Here is a 19,204-nt window from a genome sequence, read left to right on the forward strand (position 1 = left end):
ACGTCATTTGGCCAGTGACAGCTGTCAACATACACCCACATTAGTAACCACCCCCACACAAACACAGAGAGAGAGAGAGAGAGAGAGAGAGAGAGAGAGAGAATTAAACGACTTTTTTTCTTTTCTTTTTTTTTTTTACTGCAGTCTGTTAATAAAGAATCAGGCGTCATTCTGAAACACAGTCATCACAATCTGGGCCATTATTTTATTTTTTCCAAACAATTTTTTTGGTGAATTGTCCATTAAAAGAAACAGTGCAGTATTTTTGTTATATTCAAATGTCATGAGCTGGTCTCATGAGCGTTTTTATTTGAGAACAAATGAAAATAATGGAATTTATGTGCTCTTTTTTATCTGAGAGCTCAGATCCTCAAGCCCTTGTGATGCAGCCTTTGTAAAAGTGTTTGTAGCCCAGCAGGAGTCATGTGATGCGTTTGACATTCTGACCCTAGCCTTTGCTGTGTGTCTGTTATGTAGATTATAATCTTAATCCTGCCAGGTTATGTCAGTGTTCTAGCAGTTCAGCGAAATCACAGCTCAACAGTGGAAACAACTAAAAACATTTCATAGAGATTTATGCTCAGTTTAAAAATAAAAATAAAAAAATCCATCACATTCCAACATAGTGTGGTTTAGCTTGTTTTTCTGCTCTAGAAACAAAAAATGCTGATACCTGGCAGCTAAAGGAGAGGATCAGGGAGATGTCGTTACCCCATAAAATCACTTGGAGGCTTTTTAAAGAGACAACGTGGTTGCTTTTTTATCCAACTCATACAGGAGCGAGAATCTTTTTTGGCAAAGTTAGCAATCTGCTATCTTCTTTACGCGTCTTCCTGACATGTACTTTAGACCATTAGAGAATAAAAACCCCTGAATATTTCACCCGCCTTCAATATTCTGTGTCAACAACTCACTTTGCGTCGCTCCTGAATGACGCTCGCAGGTGCAAATGAGGCAAAAGCGCAGGTAAGAGACGCATTTAAAAATGCTCACTCTGAGAATGCGCTCCTCTACACTGCTGAAGTCAGCGCTAATGCCTTCAAAAAATGCAGTAAACTGCAACAGGGCAGTAAACGAGTCGTTAGCATGCGTAGTACTTGAATCATGTTTGTCTCCTTTTTTCGGTGAGATGTTGGTTTTTTTTTCTTTGCCTTTTCTACTTCCATCTTGGTGCGTTCAGAAAAAGACCGAGTGTACAGTGACAGTGTGAACATACAGACACTCTCTCTTTTTTTTTCATAATAAAACATAATACAGTTTCCCAGACTTCCCTGCTGCTTCATTTCAGCTTGGCTGAGGGGACACTGAAAAAGAGCCTTCATCAGTGGACATTTGCATCTGGCTACATTTGGCTATGTTTTGAACCAGTCAAAAATCCACACACTTTGTGTCTCATGACTAGTATGTTTGGTTTAGGCTGAACCACCGTGTCAGCTGCTGCAATTTAGTGGAACAGACAATTTCCTTATGAGTAACGATCCTGAGGGGTTGTACAGTACACAGGCCAAAGGTGGGGGATGGGAAAAGAGAGAGAGAGAGAGAGACATGGCTAGAGAGAACAAGTGGTGAATGACACGTCATCCCCTCCACAGGGCTCTGCCCCCCCCCGCCCCTCCGACTCAGTGACCTTGGACTGAGCTCAGTGCAGACAGCAGCCCACTTTAATGAGCAGCTCTCCGTCACGCCTCTGTCCATTCACAACATAAACACTACTTCACACACAGTTAACATGACCTAAACAGGGATATGGTCTTTAATCAACGCCTTTCTGCTTTCTTGTCTCTGGTTTTGAGACTTTTTTTTTTTTTTTTTGGAAAATTAAATGTGTGTGTGTGTGTGTCTCTGCGTTTGTGTGTGTATGTGTGTGCCTCTTAAAACAGTTGAGCAAATGGATACATTAAATGTTAAACCAAATATTTTAACCATGTGTCCGTGCATGTTTGTGCGTGTGTGTGTGTGTGCATGCACATATGCGGACACTCTTTGATGTGGCCTCTGTGAGCGTGGATCATGTCTCTCAGCTCTAAGCCAAACACAGGACTGTGCTGATAGTGTGTTTTTGCATGTGTCTGTCTCTCTCTGTATGCCCTTTGATTTCCTTAACACAAGCCCTCCTCTTTGTGACACACACACACACTCGCACACACATGCAGATGCATTAGCCAGGACTGAGCCCTAGTCACAGAGGAGTTCTCTAACCCTGGGCGTCACGTCACTGCATGTTGACTCTTAGATCCCCTAAACTCAGAGAGCAGGTTTTTCTGTTTGATAACCAAGACTGTGTGCATTAGCTCAAGCACTCTGAACTCTCAATATTTGAAGTTCACTTTCTCAATCTCAAACGGCTCATTTGCTTCAGTCATTAATATTTTACACACTGAGGTGGTAATCTTCAACCCCCAATTCAAAGTCACTGTTGCAATATAACGTCTTTAATTGTATATGCTGTTCTCAAAACACCACGTAAGCAATTAGGCATCCCAGCACACACCAGTTTTGTTTGGGGTTCCCCAGTGCCGGATTCCATTCAGTCCTCTCCTTTCTGATTGAACCACAAAGAGGCACGTTTTTGGGCAGAGCCAGAGAGAGAGAGAGAGAGAGAGAAAGAGAGAGATAGCCCCCCACCTCCTGCAGCGTGTGCAGGCTTTTTGCACCAACTCTACACAAACATACCCTGTTTAGCCAATTAAGACTTTTGAGTATTTATACAGCAGAGTCAGGTGTGCTGGATTAGGGTTGCTGTAGAACTTCTGCATATACAGCTGGTGTCCAGGAGGACAGTTACCCACCTCTGTTCTGGGAGAGAGAGAAAGAGGGAGAGTTAGTTTCAGCTCTCCCTCTTTCTATGCAGACAAAGACCTACCAAATCCAGCCCAGAGGCAGCAGTGTGTGTTGGAGCCAAGCAGGAGACAAAGAGCTCTCTGAGTGTTTCATGTGGAGGCCTAGGGAGAGGGAGAGGGAGAAAGAGAGAGGGAGAGAGAGAGAGGGAGAGAGAGAGAGAGAGAGAGAGAGACTCTCAGGGTTTGTGTCTACTGCACCATCTCTACAGAGCGGTGTGAGTCATGGTCAGTGCCCATCCCAGCTGTGTGCCATCTCCACTCCTGTTGCCCTCACCTGATGTGGCAGAGCCTCAGTCAGCCTGAGCATCCTCTTCCTCAGGCCAACATGAAGGCAGAACCTTAGGAGACAGGGGAACAAATAGAGGCAGTAGCTGTTAGCCTGCAGCTTCCAGCCTTGAGCTTGTTACTCATGGAATGGCTTTGATGCTGGGGAGAGTGGAAGCGCTAGCTGGTTAGCCTGTAGGGAACCTGGCAGCAGAGAGGCAGTCGTAGCCCTGTACTGCCACCTGCTGACCAGAGGCCGTCAGCACAGCTCCCGTTCCTGGACCTCAACCTCAGCCAGCCTTAATTACAGCATGCTTCAGTTGTTGTGAGTGCATGTCAGAACAAATTATGTAAGTAATGAGGCTGAAAATGCCAAAGGAGTAGAAACACACTGCACGGCTAATGCTCACGCAGGGAGAACACTAAAACAAACAATACTGAAAGCACAGCCTGGATCGTGTGCTTGCACTATAGGACAAACAGGAAAATATTACCACAGTCCTTTTAAATATTCATCATCAAACAGTCTTTTTCTTTTCTTTAAAGACCCAGGTTTGTGTTTTTCCATAGTATTCTTAATTTATTACATCGCTAATCAGAACCGATTATGCGCGATAACGACCCTCGCGCTCTTGAGTGCACACTAGAGCGAGGTGTCTCTCTCCCTCCTGAGAGGCTCAGTGGCGTTATGTCAGTGGGCTCTGTGTCGGTTTGACTGAAATGTAGGCTAATACAGTGTTTACGGTCTCTGGGAGCGTGTTGACTGCGCGGAGATTCCTGAATGGACGTCGAGAGCCAGTTTAAGGGTTAGTGGATCAACCGAGCAGAGAAAGCGTTCCCTCGGGCGCGCCGCGGGGACAGTGACATTATCCAGATATGACACAGCAGGAGCTCGCGGGCAGCTGATTAAATGGGCTTGGCGCTTTGGATGTGAGGGCTCAGCAGAGGCAAATTTGATGCGAACAAATTAATAACGAGCTATTGGATTTTGGAGAGTTCACCTAAGTATTATCGAGCTCCTGAATCTAGCTTCAGGCATGTTAGCTGCAGGCGGCTGAATTTGAGTTCTAAAGGAAACGGAGAGACTAATCTCAGTTAAGTGTAGAGACCAAAGAAAGCTTAAATACAAGTGTGTTACTGTGTCGCTTACACTTGTTCCCTAATGAGAAGCGTTTCGGTTCTTTAATAATGACCGTGCTGGGACGATAAGGAGCGTCTAATCGAACGTGTCCACTGTAAAAGCAGTGCTTTGATTCAAAGAAGCCATGTTAGTATCGAAAAACATGTAAATTAGATGTTCGTTGGGTTGCTTAGTATTCGCAAGGATTTGATAAAGCAGGTTCTGTGTTTGACATCTGTGTAATGTATGCACTGAACTAACTCATCCTCATTATCTGGATCTCTAGATGTTTGAAGGTTCAGTGGTTCCTTGGTTTGGCTCATCTCTCTGGATCTGATACAGTCAAACCAACATAAAACCTCTACAACAAAGTTATCACAATACCAGTACAAGAAATGTGGCATTCAGTGACAAGATTATCTGACAAAGACGCATTCCAGTTTCTTTTTGTCTTTTCTTTCTTTTTTTGTTTTTTTGGGGTCATTTTTTTTAAGGCAGTTAAACCTTTGATTGAATAGTAGATGCCTCTACTTGGTAGTTCACATTTGGGGGTCTGCAGAGAGGCCTCTGAAAGAAGAACTTATATCCCAAAAATTCACACGCTTTCTGGGGGACATTCAAATTACATCCCTGTGTGAGGAAGGCCTCGTCTTTACTACAGCTTCCATTTCACTGCTGTGCTTCCTTATCCTTCTTGCGGTTCTCTTCCACAACCACAGAGCAAATCTTCTCTGGTTCTGTGGCCAGCAGACTTTCTCTTGGGGTTTGCATGGCTTTGAAGTCTAAAAAGCATCTTTGAGTGCAGTTTTCCAGCAGTGAGATGAGTCCAGTCATGTGGTTGAGTGTAACACTAGGTCACACAGTTAGTCTGTTATTTTATCCAAAGGGTCTGTGGGTGAATGCAGCTTGTTTTTATTATTGGATGTGTACTTTGTACAGCATAAATGATATACTAAGACAGCCTTAGTTTATGGAGGTCCCTTTTTTAAAAATCAATATGGTCTCTTCATTAAGCTGTGAAGCCAGAATTATAGGTAGCTTGAGACAGACTATTTCTGAAGCCTTGTGTTTTATGGTGCTCTGCTGTGATGGTGACAGCAAAAAATTCTGACTTTTGTTTCTTTTTTTTCCTCCCATTTTCCTTTTCTTCTCTGCAGCTCAAATTGAAATTATTCCCTGCAAGATCTGTGGAGACAAATCGTCTGGCATCCATTACGGAGTGATAACATGTGAAGGCTGCAAGGTAAGTGTGTGTGTGTGTGTGTGAGTGTGTGTGTTTAAAAGGAAATAACGAAAGAATAAAGCGGAAGACAATGGAGACACACAGAGAAAAAAAAAGGAATGAAGTACCTTTTGAATTTTGAAAATGATTTGAAAGGCACACCAAGAGAATTTTTTAAAAGAACAACATTGTTAAAACACCGGAGACATCATTGCTAATGTGGTCAAGTGAGAACATTGCAGCGTTTTATAATTATCAGCACAAAGTGAATTCATTCCCATGTTTTTCTCTGCACTTCCTAGGATCGTAAAAAAATCTTTTTTTTCTTCCCCTCTCTCTTGCTCCTGTCCTCTTTCTAAATAAAACCACCGAAACAGAAGTGCTTTTGAATTTTGAATTTTCAGAGAATCATTAGCAGTTTCACAGAAAACTTTTTTCTTTTTTTTTTTTTTTTTAAGTGAAGCTACCTTTTATGCTGTCTAAAATATGCCAGCCACTCAGGAGAGACGGTTGCAGTTTTATGCTTATTGTGTGTTCTTGTTTGCTGCTTGTCATCGAGCTAGTCATTAGTATTCTACAGACGAGCGCCGTCTTTGCTGGCCGCCACGCGTGACAGACAGGGACCCTGTTCAGCATCTCCACTGAGTGCTCCCTCCTCTCACGCGAACACTTAGGAAAACAAAGAGAGAGAGAAAGAGGGAAAAGTCTGAAGAACAAACTGCTGAAATGTATCTTTAATGATTGCTAATGACTTTTGGCAGAGCGTCGTTTAATGATATGTGTTAGGATGCGAGTGTAGACCATAAATCACCCGGTTATTAAAGAGTCCTCGCCGTCACCAGCAGTTATAGCCCAGCTTTATAACGACTGCCATTAGAAAGCAACTTGGCAGCTGTCAGCTGTTTTCTTGTAATTAAACAGCCAACGAGCAACTAATTAAGACATATGTGTATCGAGCAGTGGACTGGGGTATGTTAATGATGTGTTCGAATCAATTCATTAAGTTAAAAGACAAAGAATGAGCTCAATACGGGCTGTTCCATCGTAGTGTGGTGTTTGAGCCCTTTTATTCAACATTAATGACCTCAAACAAATTTACCATCACCCACAATTATGGGGAGAAGACAGGCTTTTATCCACCTCAGCAGTACAATAGCTTAGCCTGAGGAAGCAGTGTGTGTAGCAGTGACTCTATTTAAGTGGACTGCTGGGGGTACAAGAAATACAACATGAAAAAAAAAAAAAAAAAAAACAGTTCCCCAGAGAGAAGAAACCACAGTCAAATAAACGGTGCTAGCCTTCACAGTAATGATGTAACCGCTGAACTGGTGCTACAATAATAAAACCGCCAGTGGTCACCACACTGTTTTTACAACAAATGGGCCTCTACTGGATGTGAAAACTGTTGTGTTTCCTTTCTCCAGAGTGCAGTGTGAATGGTGTCATGGTATGATTCCACATGTTTATGTTCTCTGTCCCCCACCCCCCAATCTCTCTCTCTCTTTCTCTGTTTTTCTCTCTCTCTCTCTCTCTCTCTCTCTCTCTGTCTCTCTCTGTCTCTCTGTCCTCAGGGTTTCTTCAGGCGGAGTCAGCAGAGTAATGCAGCGTACTCATGCCCACGTCAGAAGAACTGTCTGATCGACCGTACCAGCCGTAACCGCTGTCAGCACTGTAGGCTGCAGAAGTGTCTGGCTGTGGGCATGTCACGGGACGGTGAGTCCTCAGGGGAGCACCGGGGGGGGGGGGGCTCTTCGGCTCTCAGGACGTACAAATTAATCACAAAGAGACCTGCAGTGGAGAGGAGCCTCAGTGGCCCCACACTCCACTGTCCACTAATCTGTGTTTGAGTGACAGTCACTAAATTGCATTGCCCATTTTGCGTGAACCTACACCTGTTGTAACATACTCTAATTTGAATCCCTACACACTTCTATGATCAGGAATGGTTTTGCTGTTTTATTGAGATGAGTGAATAGTGACAGGTGAGAGGATTCAGTGTATTTTGACTGTTTTTAGTCCAGGGGAAAAGATGCAGTGTATTGCCTTGATCTTCAGGCCTTGGTAAACTCTGTCAGAGCCTGGAGCTCCACACATATGTCTGAGTGAGGTGAAAGGCACTGAGAATGCTTAGCTAAGTGTAGAAAAACAGGGAGGGGTCTGTAGTTGGCAGTCATCCTTAGGCCTGAGGTCTGAGGCGGTGTACTGTACTGGAGAAAAATGAATCTGATCGCTGATTATGAATAATTACAGTGCGTAACAGTTGTTTCCAGGAGATGGGAGCATCATGTGACCATCTTGCTAATGCAAACGAGATGATGTATGTAGAGTGACTCACTTTCACGAGCCAGTTGTTGCTGTAGACTTTAGGGCAGATCTACTCAGGGCCGTGTGTGACAGCAAGTAGCTTTTAGTAAATGAGAATCATTAAGAAAGCCTCATTAAAGACAGCGCAGGTGAGCAGCGTTAACGGGAGCACAGGTGAGCAGCAGTGTGTGTGTGTGTGTGTGTGTGCGTGCGCGCGCGCCTGTGTGTTCGTGTATGTGTGAGGGGCCCCCTGCGGTGCCTGCGGCTGGGTTGTGTTACTGTGGCCTGTGACAGTAGGCTGTAATCAGGCCAGTCCTTCTGAGTCTCTGGGCTGATCTCTCTCACACACAACCAGGACAAGGCAAGGTGACTTCTGACTTCATCCAGCACAACGGCCCCCATCTGCCACACACACACACACACACACACACACACACACACACACACACACACACAGTCTTCTCACACAGGGCCAAGCCCTTCCAGACCTGTCCTTTATCTCTCTGACTCCCACCGTTCTTTTCTCTATTCTTCTCCTCTTTTATCTCTCCATCTCCGACTGCCATCATGACCTAACACTGCCCCTCTTCAGCTTATACTCAGGCCTCTCTTTCTTTATCTGTTCTCTTCCTCCATATCAAATCCATTCACCTCTGTTCTCTTCCACCTGCTCTCATCATCTCTCCTTCCTCTTCTCTCACTTTCATTATGTTATTTTTATGTATTTAAATTTATTTTTCTAAGAGCTGAAACAGCTGAAGCTGATATTTCGTTTCTGTCTCAATTCAGACATCTCTATTTCATCTTTGGCTCAGTACATACATTATTCTCTTCTGCACCGGTCTGGTCTTTCATGTCGTTTCCTCCTACTCTTTCATCTTTACCACTTACACTGGTCTGTTTTTTTCACTCCTGTCCTGAGGAGTGACAGAGTGTGAAAGTGTGCAGTGTAAGGGACGCTGTTGTACTGGTGGTGTTTTACATGGCCTTTGAGCTGGAAGTGGAGTAGGGGCTGCTCTCTGAATGCCTTAAAAGAGTGAGTCATTTTGGCCTAGGTCTGGGCTTTATCCCTCCTTGAGTGTGGCAGGTAAAAGTGAGAGGAAAGTTAATGCTGTAAAGATGTCAGAATGGAATCAGAGTGGTTCATACCCATTACTGCTCTAATGCCCTGAGGGACTCATAAAAACCCGCTCCTCTAGGGTAGCCAGGAACACAGCGCTGTTAGACTAAAGCAGCCAGCCTTAGATCAGCGCTCTCCAGAGGGAAGAGATTTTGATTATTGTTGTTTTTTTTTCCCTCTCTCTCTCTCTCTTGCTCTCTCTCCCTCTCTCTCTTCCCCTCCCTCGCACACACACACACACGTACATACACACAGCGGTGAAATTTGGCCGTATGTCCAAGAAACAGAGGGACAGTCTTTACGCGGAGGTGCAGAAACATCGGCTCCAGCAGCAGCAGCGAGACCACCAGCAGCAGCCGGGGGAGGCTGAGCCCCTCACACCCACCTATGGCCTGTCGGCCAATGGCCTGACCGAGCTCCATGACGACCTCAGTGGCTACATGGACGGACACACTCCGGACGGCAGCAAGCCCGACTCGGCCGTCAGCAGCTTCTACCTGGACATCCAACCTTCACCCGACCAGTCCGGACTGGACATCAACGGCATCAAACCGGAACCTATCTGCGATTTCACTCCTGGTTCCGGTTTCTTTCCCTATTGCTCCTTTACCAACGGGGAGACGTCCCCGACCGTTTCCATGGCGGAGCTAGGTAAGGATTGGTGGGAAAGGGAGGAATATTGGAAGGGGAGAGATAGAAGGAGTAGAAAGAGGGGAAATAACTCAACCGTGGGGCAAACGACACAAAGGTGGCTTAAAATAGCAGGAGGTTGGAGACTTATCTCGGGGACTCATTAAAAGAGCCTCTTTTTTTGTAATTAGTTTCCTTTAATTAGGGCCAATCAGGATCCAGCAGGGCACGCGTCGGGGGAAATCTTTCTCTTTTTTTTTTTTTTTTTTTTTTTTTTTAGCTTTCTTTAGTGCTTTGGGACTCCTTTTAACAGATGTGTTTTTCAACATGATTGGATTTCTTATAATTTTGTGTTTTTTTTCCCTCCCTCCTTCTCTCCCTTTTTAATGAAAGCAAATATGACCTTTGTTTCTCTTAGAAATATTACATATATGCATGTTCATGCACACTCACACACGCACGCACAAACACATACTCACACTAATCCAGTTTTCCTTTATTTGGGGTGCTGATAATTGTTTTCATGTATTCAGTATGAAAACACCTTTCCATATCATTGTCAGTATGAATTGAGCTCAGGTGTGTTTTAGTACCAATTCTCTGACTTTGGTGTGCTTGTATGTATGTATGTGTGTGTGTGTGTGTGTGTTTGTGTGTGTGTGTGTGTTGCATTTATTGCAGAGCATCTGGCTCAGAACATCTCAAAGTCCCACATGGAGACGTGTCAGTATCTGCGAGAGGAACTCCAGCAGATGACCTGGCAGGCATTTCTCCAGGAGGAGGTGGAGAATTATCAGAATAAGGTAACCGAGGGTAGAGTTACCAAAGAGGCCAGCTCACCACCGTTTTTCACTCCTGTCACATTCAGAAGAGGCAAAATCTGCTTTCTGTCCTCAAAATGGTGAAACCAATTCCCTACTGGTTCATGAAATCGCAGCCAGCATATTCCCAAAAGATTAACCAGAATAAATTGGTCGTAGCAAGAACATTCCAAGAAAATTCTGAGAATGGCTCATTTAAATAATCTACGTGACTGTTTGCACATAACATTTCTAGGATGTTCTTTTCATGTTACGGTGTTCTGGGATGTTGATGAAAGCTGGATAGCTTGTTGTTCACAATATATTCAACTGGAAAATTCCCAATGTTCCAGAAACTCCCTTCATAATAGTTTATAATTCCCTTTTGATAAGTATTACATTAAATCCTCTGTTATAACTTGAAGTTCACCCTTTTCCATCTTCTCTCTCATCCTGTCTTTCTGCTGCAGCCCAGAGAGGTCATGTGGCAGCTGTGTGCCATTAAGATAACTGAGGCCATCCAGTACGTGGTGGAATTCGCCAAACGCATCGATGGCTTCATGGAGCTCTGTCAGAACGACCAGATTGTGCTGCTGAAAGCAGGTCAGTCACCCACACACTTTCTTGTCAGAAGGTCACAGGTAGTTACTTAGGTCTAAAATGTTTGTCTTTGAAGAAAACAATGGGATATTGGCTTAGCCTTTGTCTTGAAGAACTGTCTCTGTCTTTAATACAATAAAATTGAATGAAACCTGTTTGAGAGCTGTATTGTGCTCTACTACCTTTTGAGAAATTTATTGTAGTAAAAAAACACTATGACACTGTGTTGTATTGTATTTGTAAGTAGAGCTTTTGCACACTGGAAATGAAGATTTCTCCTTGTTTTGTCTTATTGCCTCGTTTTAAGTCATTCTAAATGATAACCACAGGGACAAGGTCAAAGTCCCCACACAGGCTAACGCTATGCTCTCTTCAAACCATATTTTCACACCCCTTCTATTGTGACAGGGTGACAGCAGTGTGTGTGTGAGTGTGCGCGTTGTCATATAAAGTTGAACACTTTTTGGCTCACATAATTACTCAATTATGAACTGCTGACCAAAATCATGCAGCAGCCAATCAGAACACTGTCGTTTGATTTGGAGAAGAACAGTGAACATCACTGCAGCGGTGATCAGGATGTCTCAGAAGGGACAGTCTTGCCGCTACATGTTATGAGACAAAGGAAAACCTTAGATGGACTTTCGTCCTGTGGTACCACTATTTTCAGTAAGATAATATAACTTGAGCAAACCACTCCCCAGTGTGCACTGAAAGAAAGACAGAAAGAATGAAACAAACAAATAAATAAACAAAGCCCTCTGCCTGCTCCAGTTGTCTGTGAGTGTGTAACGTGTCTGAATGCAGCATGTGTTAAGGGTGTTAATATCAACTGAAATCCAGACAGAGTTTCTTCAACCTTGTGAAGAACCATTTTAAACCCATGCCATTCTCTTAAAGCTTTAGCATGACTTTCTGTTTCATCATATTTTATTGCTCTAATCCACTCAAGACTGAAGACACGCCGCAGGAGTCACACCTCCCACACGCAACAATAACAACAGCAGCAAACATACAGTAAACACAGACAACACACACACACACACACTCATCAGCACACTCCCAGCTCAATATGGATATAAGGCTCTCTCTAGACGCTTCTTTTCTCTAGCATGTTGACTCCACTTGTCAGTTTGATTTAGAATTTGTTTTTGATAAGAAAAAAAAAAATGACAGAAAAAAAACCCTAATTAAATGCAGCCATATTTTCTTGGTTGGATGACACAAAGTCACGAGTTGTGAGTGTGATGGCCAGAGGGTGTCTAACAGCGTAAACACTCTCGGTTAGAAAACACTGCTGATGAGAAATAAGAAATCGCACAGGATCTGGCTGTGAACTGACTGTTTAAAGGGTAAAAAGTTCATAGCATACTTAGTCTCTTTCACCTCTCTCTCTCTCTCTCTCTCTCTCTCTCTCTCTCTCTCTCTCTCCCTCCAGGCTCGTTGGAGGTGGTGTTTGTCCGAATGTGCCGTGCCTTTGACCCACAGAACAACGCTGTCTATTTTGATGGAAAATATGCTGGGCCTGACGTGTTTAAGTCATTAGGTAAGCACGCCAACCATTTTATAGTGACAGTGTGTGAGTTGTGAGGAGAGCGTGTTTTGTGTGTGTGTGTGTGTGTCTGTGTGTGTCTGTGTGTGTCTGTGTGTGTGTGATCAGAGAGAGAGTGTGAAATACAGCAAAATTATCCAGCTCTGTAAATTTTTCAGATTCAATGTAGTTCATCAACCACCTATGGGAGATACCAGCACAAGCTCAAAAGCAGGGTGACTAAATGGGCAAAAATGTCAATATCTGCAAACACACATACACACACACACACACACACACACACACACAGAAAAGCACTTGCATCTTATGTCCAGCTTGGTCTGCTGTGTATTCTCCCAGCTGGAGTGTGTGTGCAAAGCAGATCTGTGTGTGTGTGTGTGTGTGTGTGTGTGTGTGTGTGTGTACTTTCTGCATATGGCTTGAATCTGGAAACAGCATAAGGGTGATTGAGTGCCTTTCGAGAGTGTTTCATCAAAACCAACACTCGGCATGGCCATAATCCAGCCTGAACATTTCTCCAGTGTAAGCAAATACATTTCTGTTTGAATGCCATGACATTACTGAAAACCCACTACCATATTTCTCTCTTTGTGCATCCACAGCCCTCTGAGACAGAGAGCTGTCTAAATGCCAGAGTGAATATATAAATCTGGAGATAAGGGTGTTTATGTGTGTGTGCACGTGTGTCTATGATTTTATGTGTTTCTGCTTGTATTTGTGTGTTTGTGTGCATGTGACTTCAGAAGAAAATCCTCTACCATCTTTTTCAAACACTTTTGTCTTATTTAAGATTCTGTGTGTTCGTTTCTCTCTCGCTCTCTCTTTCTCTCTCTGTGTGTGTGTGTGTGTGTGTGTGTGTGTGTATGTGACCTCAGAAGAAAACCCTCTGTCCTCCATGAGGAAGACAGGTTTGGGGGGTGGAGCAGTTGTACTGACATTAGCCTGTCTGTGTGTGTGTGTCTACCTCTACTCTCTGATTTGACTCAAATTCTCATTAGTAACCTCAGTCACGGTTGCATAACCACACTCATCTGCCATAATACGATTAGTGTCTGACTGAGGAAATGTGCAGGCAGAGGGGAAAAAGCCTCTGTAATGCAGGAGATGTTGCTGAGTTGTGTCGCTGTGTTTTCTCCCATCTGAGTGTGTGTGTGTCCTCCGATGAAGATCAAGGATCAGACTGGCACTTTTATTTCTCAACCCAACCCTCTGTCTCTGTCTCTTTCTCTCCCTTCTCTCTCTCTCTCTCTCTCTCTCTCTCTCTCTCTCTCTCTCTCTCTCTCTCTCTCTCTCTCTCTCTCTCTCTCTCCCTGTGCCTTTTTCTTTGGCAGGCTGCGATGACTTGATCAGCTCCGTTTTCGAGTTTGGGAAAAACTTGTGTTCTATGCACCTGTCTGAGGATGAGATTGCCCTGTTCTCAGCGTTCGTCTTGATGTCTGCAGGTAAGCTGCTGTCATACAACTCAAAGGTGTCTGGCAAGTTAAAGAGCTGCCACCTCTTGGTAACACTATAAATATCCGCTTCATAATACATTAGAGGCATATCTATAATTTATATGCCATACATAATAGCAATATTAAAACGGTATTATTTAACGGATCTTTTCCAGTCATCTCAAATCCACCTACAAAGTGCAAAAAATCAAGCAGACATAACACAAAAGTGCAGAATCACACATCCTAGTGTAATAGAATGTCACTGTGCCCTAATGAAATGGTGGAAGGGAAGAATTTTGCTAGTTAGTTCAGTTTTGTTTGGGCTGTTATGCAGTTGGTATGACATGCTTTCTAATGCATTATTAAAGCGCTTGTAATAAGCCGTGAATGGGAAATTCACCGATCGCGTCGTTCCGACATTTCCCCTAATCCACGCTCTTCCTCTGGTTCCTTATCCCTCATGGCGCATGTCCTAGACGAGGATGACTTTGGTCCGGTGTGAAGGCCTTCCCCGTAATCTCTTCCCAAAGTGACCTTGACAGGCAGCTTTTCCCGCTCTAATGTGAAAACCTCCCAGTTAACATGTCTTTAGCTTTAGTAGTGTAGGTATATTAGTACTGTAACACTGAGGTGACAGCTGTGATTTGATCTGTCACTTACAGTCCTATGGTCCAGTCTGAGATTTAACATACGAAATGCTGCGTACGAAATACCACATACATAATATTCAGTACAGTGTCATAAAGAGTGGTTAATTTATGTCCTGTGCTCTCTCTATGTCTCTGTGTCTCCGTGTGTGTGTGTGTGTGTGTGTGTGTGTGTGTGTGTGTGTGTGATGGTAGACCGGTCTTGGCTTCAGGAGAAGGTGAAGGTGGAGAAACTTCAGCAGAAGATCCAGTTGGCACTTCAGCATGTTCTACAGAAGAACCACAGAGAGGACGGCATTCTGACAAAGGTTCAGGCTCGCGCACACGCACACACACTCACACACAGACACACACACAGAGACAGACTAGCCAGACATATTATAGACAATTTTTAGAGTACTTTAGAGGTTTTTTTTCAGACAGCAATCCTTTTCCTTTCTCTCATCCTCATATTACATGTTTTTGTACTTTCAGAGCCATCGTAGAACAGATTGACCTCAATTACGGCATTAATGACACGATAGAATTTGTTGATGAGAAAGAAGATGAAGTACACAGAATATTAGCCATATGTTTTGTTTTACATTTATTGGGAAACAAGCCATCAAATATTTACAGAAAAAAAATTGTCTGCTTTCTGAACGTTGCTGAGTGAGTGTGCATGTTAAATGTTGTCAAACATTGTGCCAGACTGTGCATGTGTGTGTGTCTGGATGTCTGGATCAAAATAACGTGACGTCTTTGTTCTCTCTGCAGTTGATATGCAAAGTGTCAACCCTGCGAGCGCTGTGCAGCAGACATACAGAGAAGCTGACAGCTTTCAAAGCAATATACCCAGACATTGTGCGTGTCCACTTCCCGCCCCTATACAAGGAGCTCTTTGGCTCGGACTTTGAGCAGTCCATGCCTGTGGACGGCTAGCGGGCCCGCCCACCCCCTACTGGCTACACCGTCGGGAATGTCAAGCATGAATTTAAGACACTTTACCAGTGCCCTGCATACACACACACCAACAGATACACACACACACACACACTTATACACATACATACAGACACGCACTCACGCACACATCAGGATTGCCGACACTGCACACACACTTCCCTTTTTTTCTCTGGAGGGAGAACGGGGTGGATTTGATTGTGTTTTCTTAATTTTCTTTTTTTTTTTTCTTTTCCTTTTTTTTTTTGAGGGGGAGAATGGCTCCCTGTGTTTTTGACAGAGGTTGGATGCTGAGCCCAGGGGATTTGAGATGACGATGAGAAAACAGTGCGTGTTTCTCTCTGGCTGAACCTGAACTGCTCACACACATACAGTTCCAGAATGTTCCACCGATTATTTCTAAAGATCAACAGAAATTGTTTTGACTCCTTTCTCAACCAAAAAAAAAAAAAGAGAGAGAGAAAGAAAGAGAGAGAGAGAGAGAGAGAGAAAGAAAAACTGAAAAGTAAAAGCTTCTCTCACAAAGAGAATTTTGAATTTTGAAGTATTTCACTATTGATGGAAGCATTTTAAATGTTCTTCTTTAAGTCACGTCAGCTGCAAGCTACGTGGCTATCAAGCTCTGTTCATCACTAAAAAATTTATTCCATCTGGAAAATATTTGGTATTAATATTAAACAAGTCAGATTTTTCCCCCTCTTATTTAACCATTGAAACTTACTGGATACTGTGAGATATCCAGTAGGGAAATGGTTTCAGATCTATCCAAGCGTTAGCATGGCCTGTGTCCTCTGCAGTGGGTGTGATTTGGCCAGGTTCAGTCCACTCTCCTCTCCCATGTTCAGTGTTTTATCTGGGGGGATTCGGAGCTCAGAATCCAAACTGACAGTGGGAAAAAAAAGGAGCGAACAAAAAAAAAAAAAAAAGGAGAGAGAGAAAGAGAGCACTGGAGTGTGGAGTGGGGCCGTCGGCACGGTGACGAGAAGCGGCACCTTTCTATGGACAATCGTCGAAAAAAAAACAAACAAAAAAAAAAAAACAAAACAAAAAAGAAGAATTCTGGTAATTCTAATGAAAAAAAATGCAGATTACTTAAGCTGTCAAAGACTCCATCCGTCATGGTTTGTTTTAGTGAGAAAATGCCAAGCCACCTGCTGTTAATCCCTCTGTGGTGGAGGGTCCCGGTAAAACGGTGACCACCTACACAAAGAAAAGGATCCATTCCACCTGTTTTCTAGTGTCCTACAGGGTAAACGGCTATAAGTACTTACTATACAGAAAAAAGTAATGTTTATAGAATCTATTTTAAATAACATGTATGATATTAGTAGTTAGATTATTCTTAATTGTTGAATTGGTCTGGCACTTTTTTTTCTTTTGGCACCTTTCTTTAATTTAAGACTTGTATATTACTTAGTGACGTGTTGCATGTGCAAAAACAAACAAACAAACAAAAAAAACAACAAAAAAAAGACCAACAGAAATGAATACCACAGTCACGATGGCTAGTTGTGGAAGCGCACGGTTCTGCTGACAGCAGTTTGCAGGTGTTTATGTTGATGAAAAGGCTGCTGGGAGGGCTTAGAGAGGCATGGAAGTGACATCTGTGAGCCCACGCTAACAACACAAGAGCTTTTGACTTTAGGGGACATACTGGCACACCTGTAACCATGGTGTTGACAGAGGAAGGTTTACAACAGACACTGGGTCTGTGCTGAAGTGCTCTGAGATTTGGTTGGCTGCTGTGATACTCGGCATGGCATTCTTTAGCTGAGGAGCCTGACGTCAGTGATAGACAGAGTTTGTCATTGGTCTTGAGCTGGAAACAGGTCTGAGCTGGACACCCACAGCAGAGAGAGAGAGAAAGAGACAGAGAGAGGGAGAGAGAAAGAGACACAGAGAGAGAGAGATTTCCCAGCACATTACAACCAGTCAGACAGAGCAACTGTTTTGTCATTTTGCTCCTTTTCTGCTCAGTTATGTTGTGGCTTAAGAAAGAGGGAACCAGAGAGGTTATGTATGTACAGACAGCCCAAGTGAGAGAAAACAGCAGTGTCTGCGCTGGGACAGGACTAGTGAACCATTTAGAACAGCTCAATGGTGTCATCTAGTGGCTGGTAGCAGTGTAAGCCAACAAATCAGAAATCCTATTCTACAAATAAGACCCACTTACATGAACGGTGAAATTCAACATCCCTTACTTTTCAAGTCCCAGTAATGTTTTCAGTGTGTTTCTGAAGTTTGTGAATGTGTGCTTTTGTGAGAGGTTTGTGTGTGTGTGTGTGTGTGTGTGTGTGTGTATGCTCATGTGTGTTAGTGTGGAGCTCTTTTAAACATGCTTTTCTCTAAGGCCTCTGTCCAGCAGTGATGATAGTTAAAAGACAGACAGTGGAAAGAAATGAGAGAATATGAGAATAAACTATTCAAAGCCTTGTCTGGTAGTAAAACTTCTATTTTTGTAACGTGTATAGTGCATAAGCTGATTGAAAATGAGGGAGAGAGAGAAAGCGAGTGAGATAAAGATAGACGGTGAATAGGGATGGCACTTATTTCCTGCAATAATTTGAATTGGTGTTTTTGTGAAATTGGGGGAACAAGACTATGGGTAGAAAAAGTGCTATTTTTAGAATACCTGTTTGTCCTGTTTTGAGTGTGAGTTGAAAAAAAAGAAACCCTTAATTGTGCCATAGTTGTTGTTTCTGCTCTGTGTCTGTCCAGAAACAGATTGTCGTCTGGCATTCCAGTCTAACCATGATGTGACTTTTAGAAAATCCCCAAATAATCCAGAAATATGTTTGATTTTTTTTTCTCATTTTACCCAGAGAAACAGAAATGAACAAAATATCTACTTGTGATTGTTTTGGCTCCTTGTACTGATTCCCATATCTCTACAGTGTAATGTGAAAACACACACACACGTGCACACGCACACACACATACGCACACACACACATTCACTCAAAGACCTGCTGTCCTCAGGGAAAATGTCCTCTCATGTATGTTTGAAATGATCGTTTTTGGAGCTGTTTTCCCCACTTTTAGTTTCTCCTTCAGCCCTTGAATTTACTCTGTAGTCCATTGTTTTCACTGAGGGACTTCAGATAAGTGGAGATTTTGTAGCATTTTCCATAAAAAAGTAAGAAAGAGGAGTTATTGTTACATTTTGAAAGATTGTTCATCACAGAACTAAACAGGCACATGCGCTCAACTAAAGAAGGAAGTTCAAATGAACCTGATCTCTTCTCCGTGTGAGCTGACATCAAACCTGGTTCTTTTATTATTATTATTATTATTATTCCTTTGTTTCATAGCCTGGCCAGTTCACCACAGCAGGTAATTTATGCCAGTTCAGTAAACACAGGAATGATTAGGGTTTATATCACTCATCTCAAATTATATGAGAGTATTGGAACATTGTTTTTTTTAACCACTAGTATATCAATAAATTTTTTACTGTTAGCCAAGCAGCAGTCTGCTGGCTGATGTTAAGCGTGTACGTTGAAGAATGTTGTAATAATTCGAACATGCTGAAAGTGTAATGTATATTCATGGCAGGCCAGCATGCCATATAATACTGAACAACATTTAGAGATTTCCCAACTGTGAACGACAATCCAGTCAAAGTCCAATGGCATAACCGTATGAAGGTGCTTTTTACTGAAAGAGTGTCCTATACTCAGGGAGAATGTGTTTTGATAAGTTCTGAAACTAGCAAGAATGAAAAGTG

At 43.0% G+C, this 19,204-nt stretch overlaps 1 protein-coding gene across 1 annotated transcript in view; it reads left to right on the top strand.

Moving 5' to 3' along the window:
• The window catches only part of roraa (RAR-related orphan receptor A, paralog a), a 204,828-nt gene extending 186,117 nt beyond the window's left edge, over positions 1–18,711 (top strand). Inside the window, exons 3-11 of the mRNA XM_030766065.1 lie at positions 5,382–5,467; positions 7,018–7,159; positions 9,126–9,521; positions 10,182–10,303; positions 10,771–10,903; positions 12,339–12,446; positions 13,784–13,894; positions 14,731–14,843; positions 15,292–18,711. Of these exons, the coding sequence (XP_030621925.1) occupies positions 5,382–5,467; positions 7,018–7,159; positions 9,126–9,521; positions 10,182–10,303; positions 10,771–10,903; positions 12,339–12,446; positions 13,784–13,894; positions 14,731–14,843; positions 15,292–15,456 (1,376 nt within the window). The 3' untranslated portion in view covers positions 15,457–18,711. The remainder of the gene's footprint in view (positions 1–5,381; positions 5,468–7,017; positions 7,160–9,125; positions 9,522–10,181; positions 10,304–10,770; positions 10,904–12,338; positions 12,447–13,783; positions 13,895–14,730; positions 14,844–15,291) is intronic.
• Positions 18,712–19,204: the final 493 nt, after the last annotated feature.

This window comes from Chanos chanos, chromosome 2 (assembly GCF_902362185.1).
Source record: "Chanos chanos chromosome 2, fChaCha1.1, whole genome shotgun sequence".
Taxonomy (NCBI): domain Eukaryota; kingdom Metazoa; phylum Chordata; class Actinopteri; order Gonorynchiformes; family Chanidae; genus Chanos; species Chanos chanos.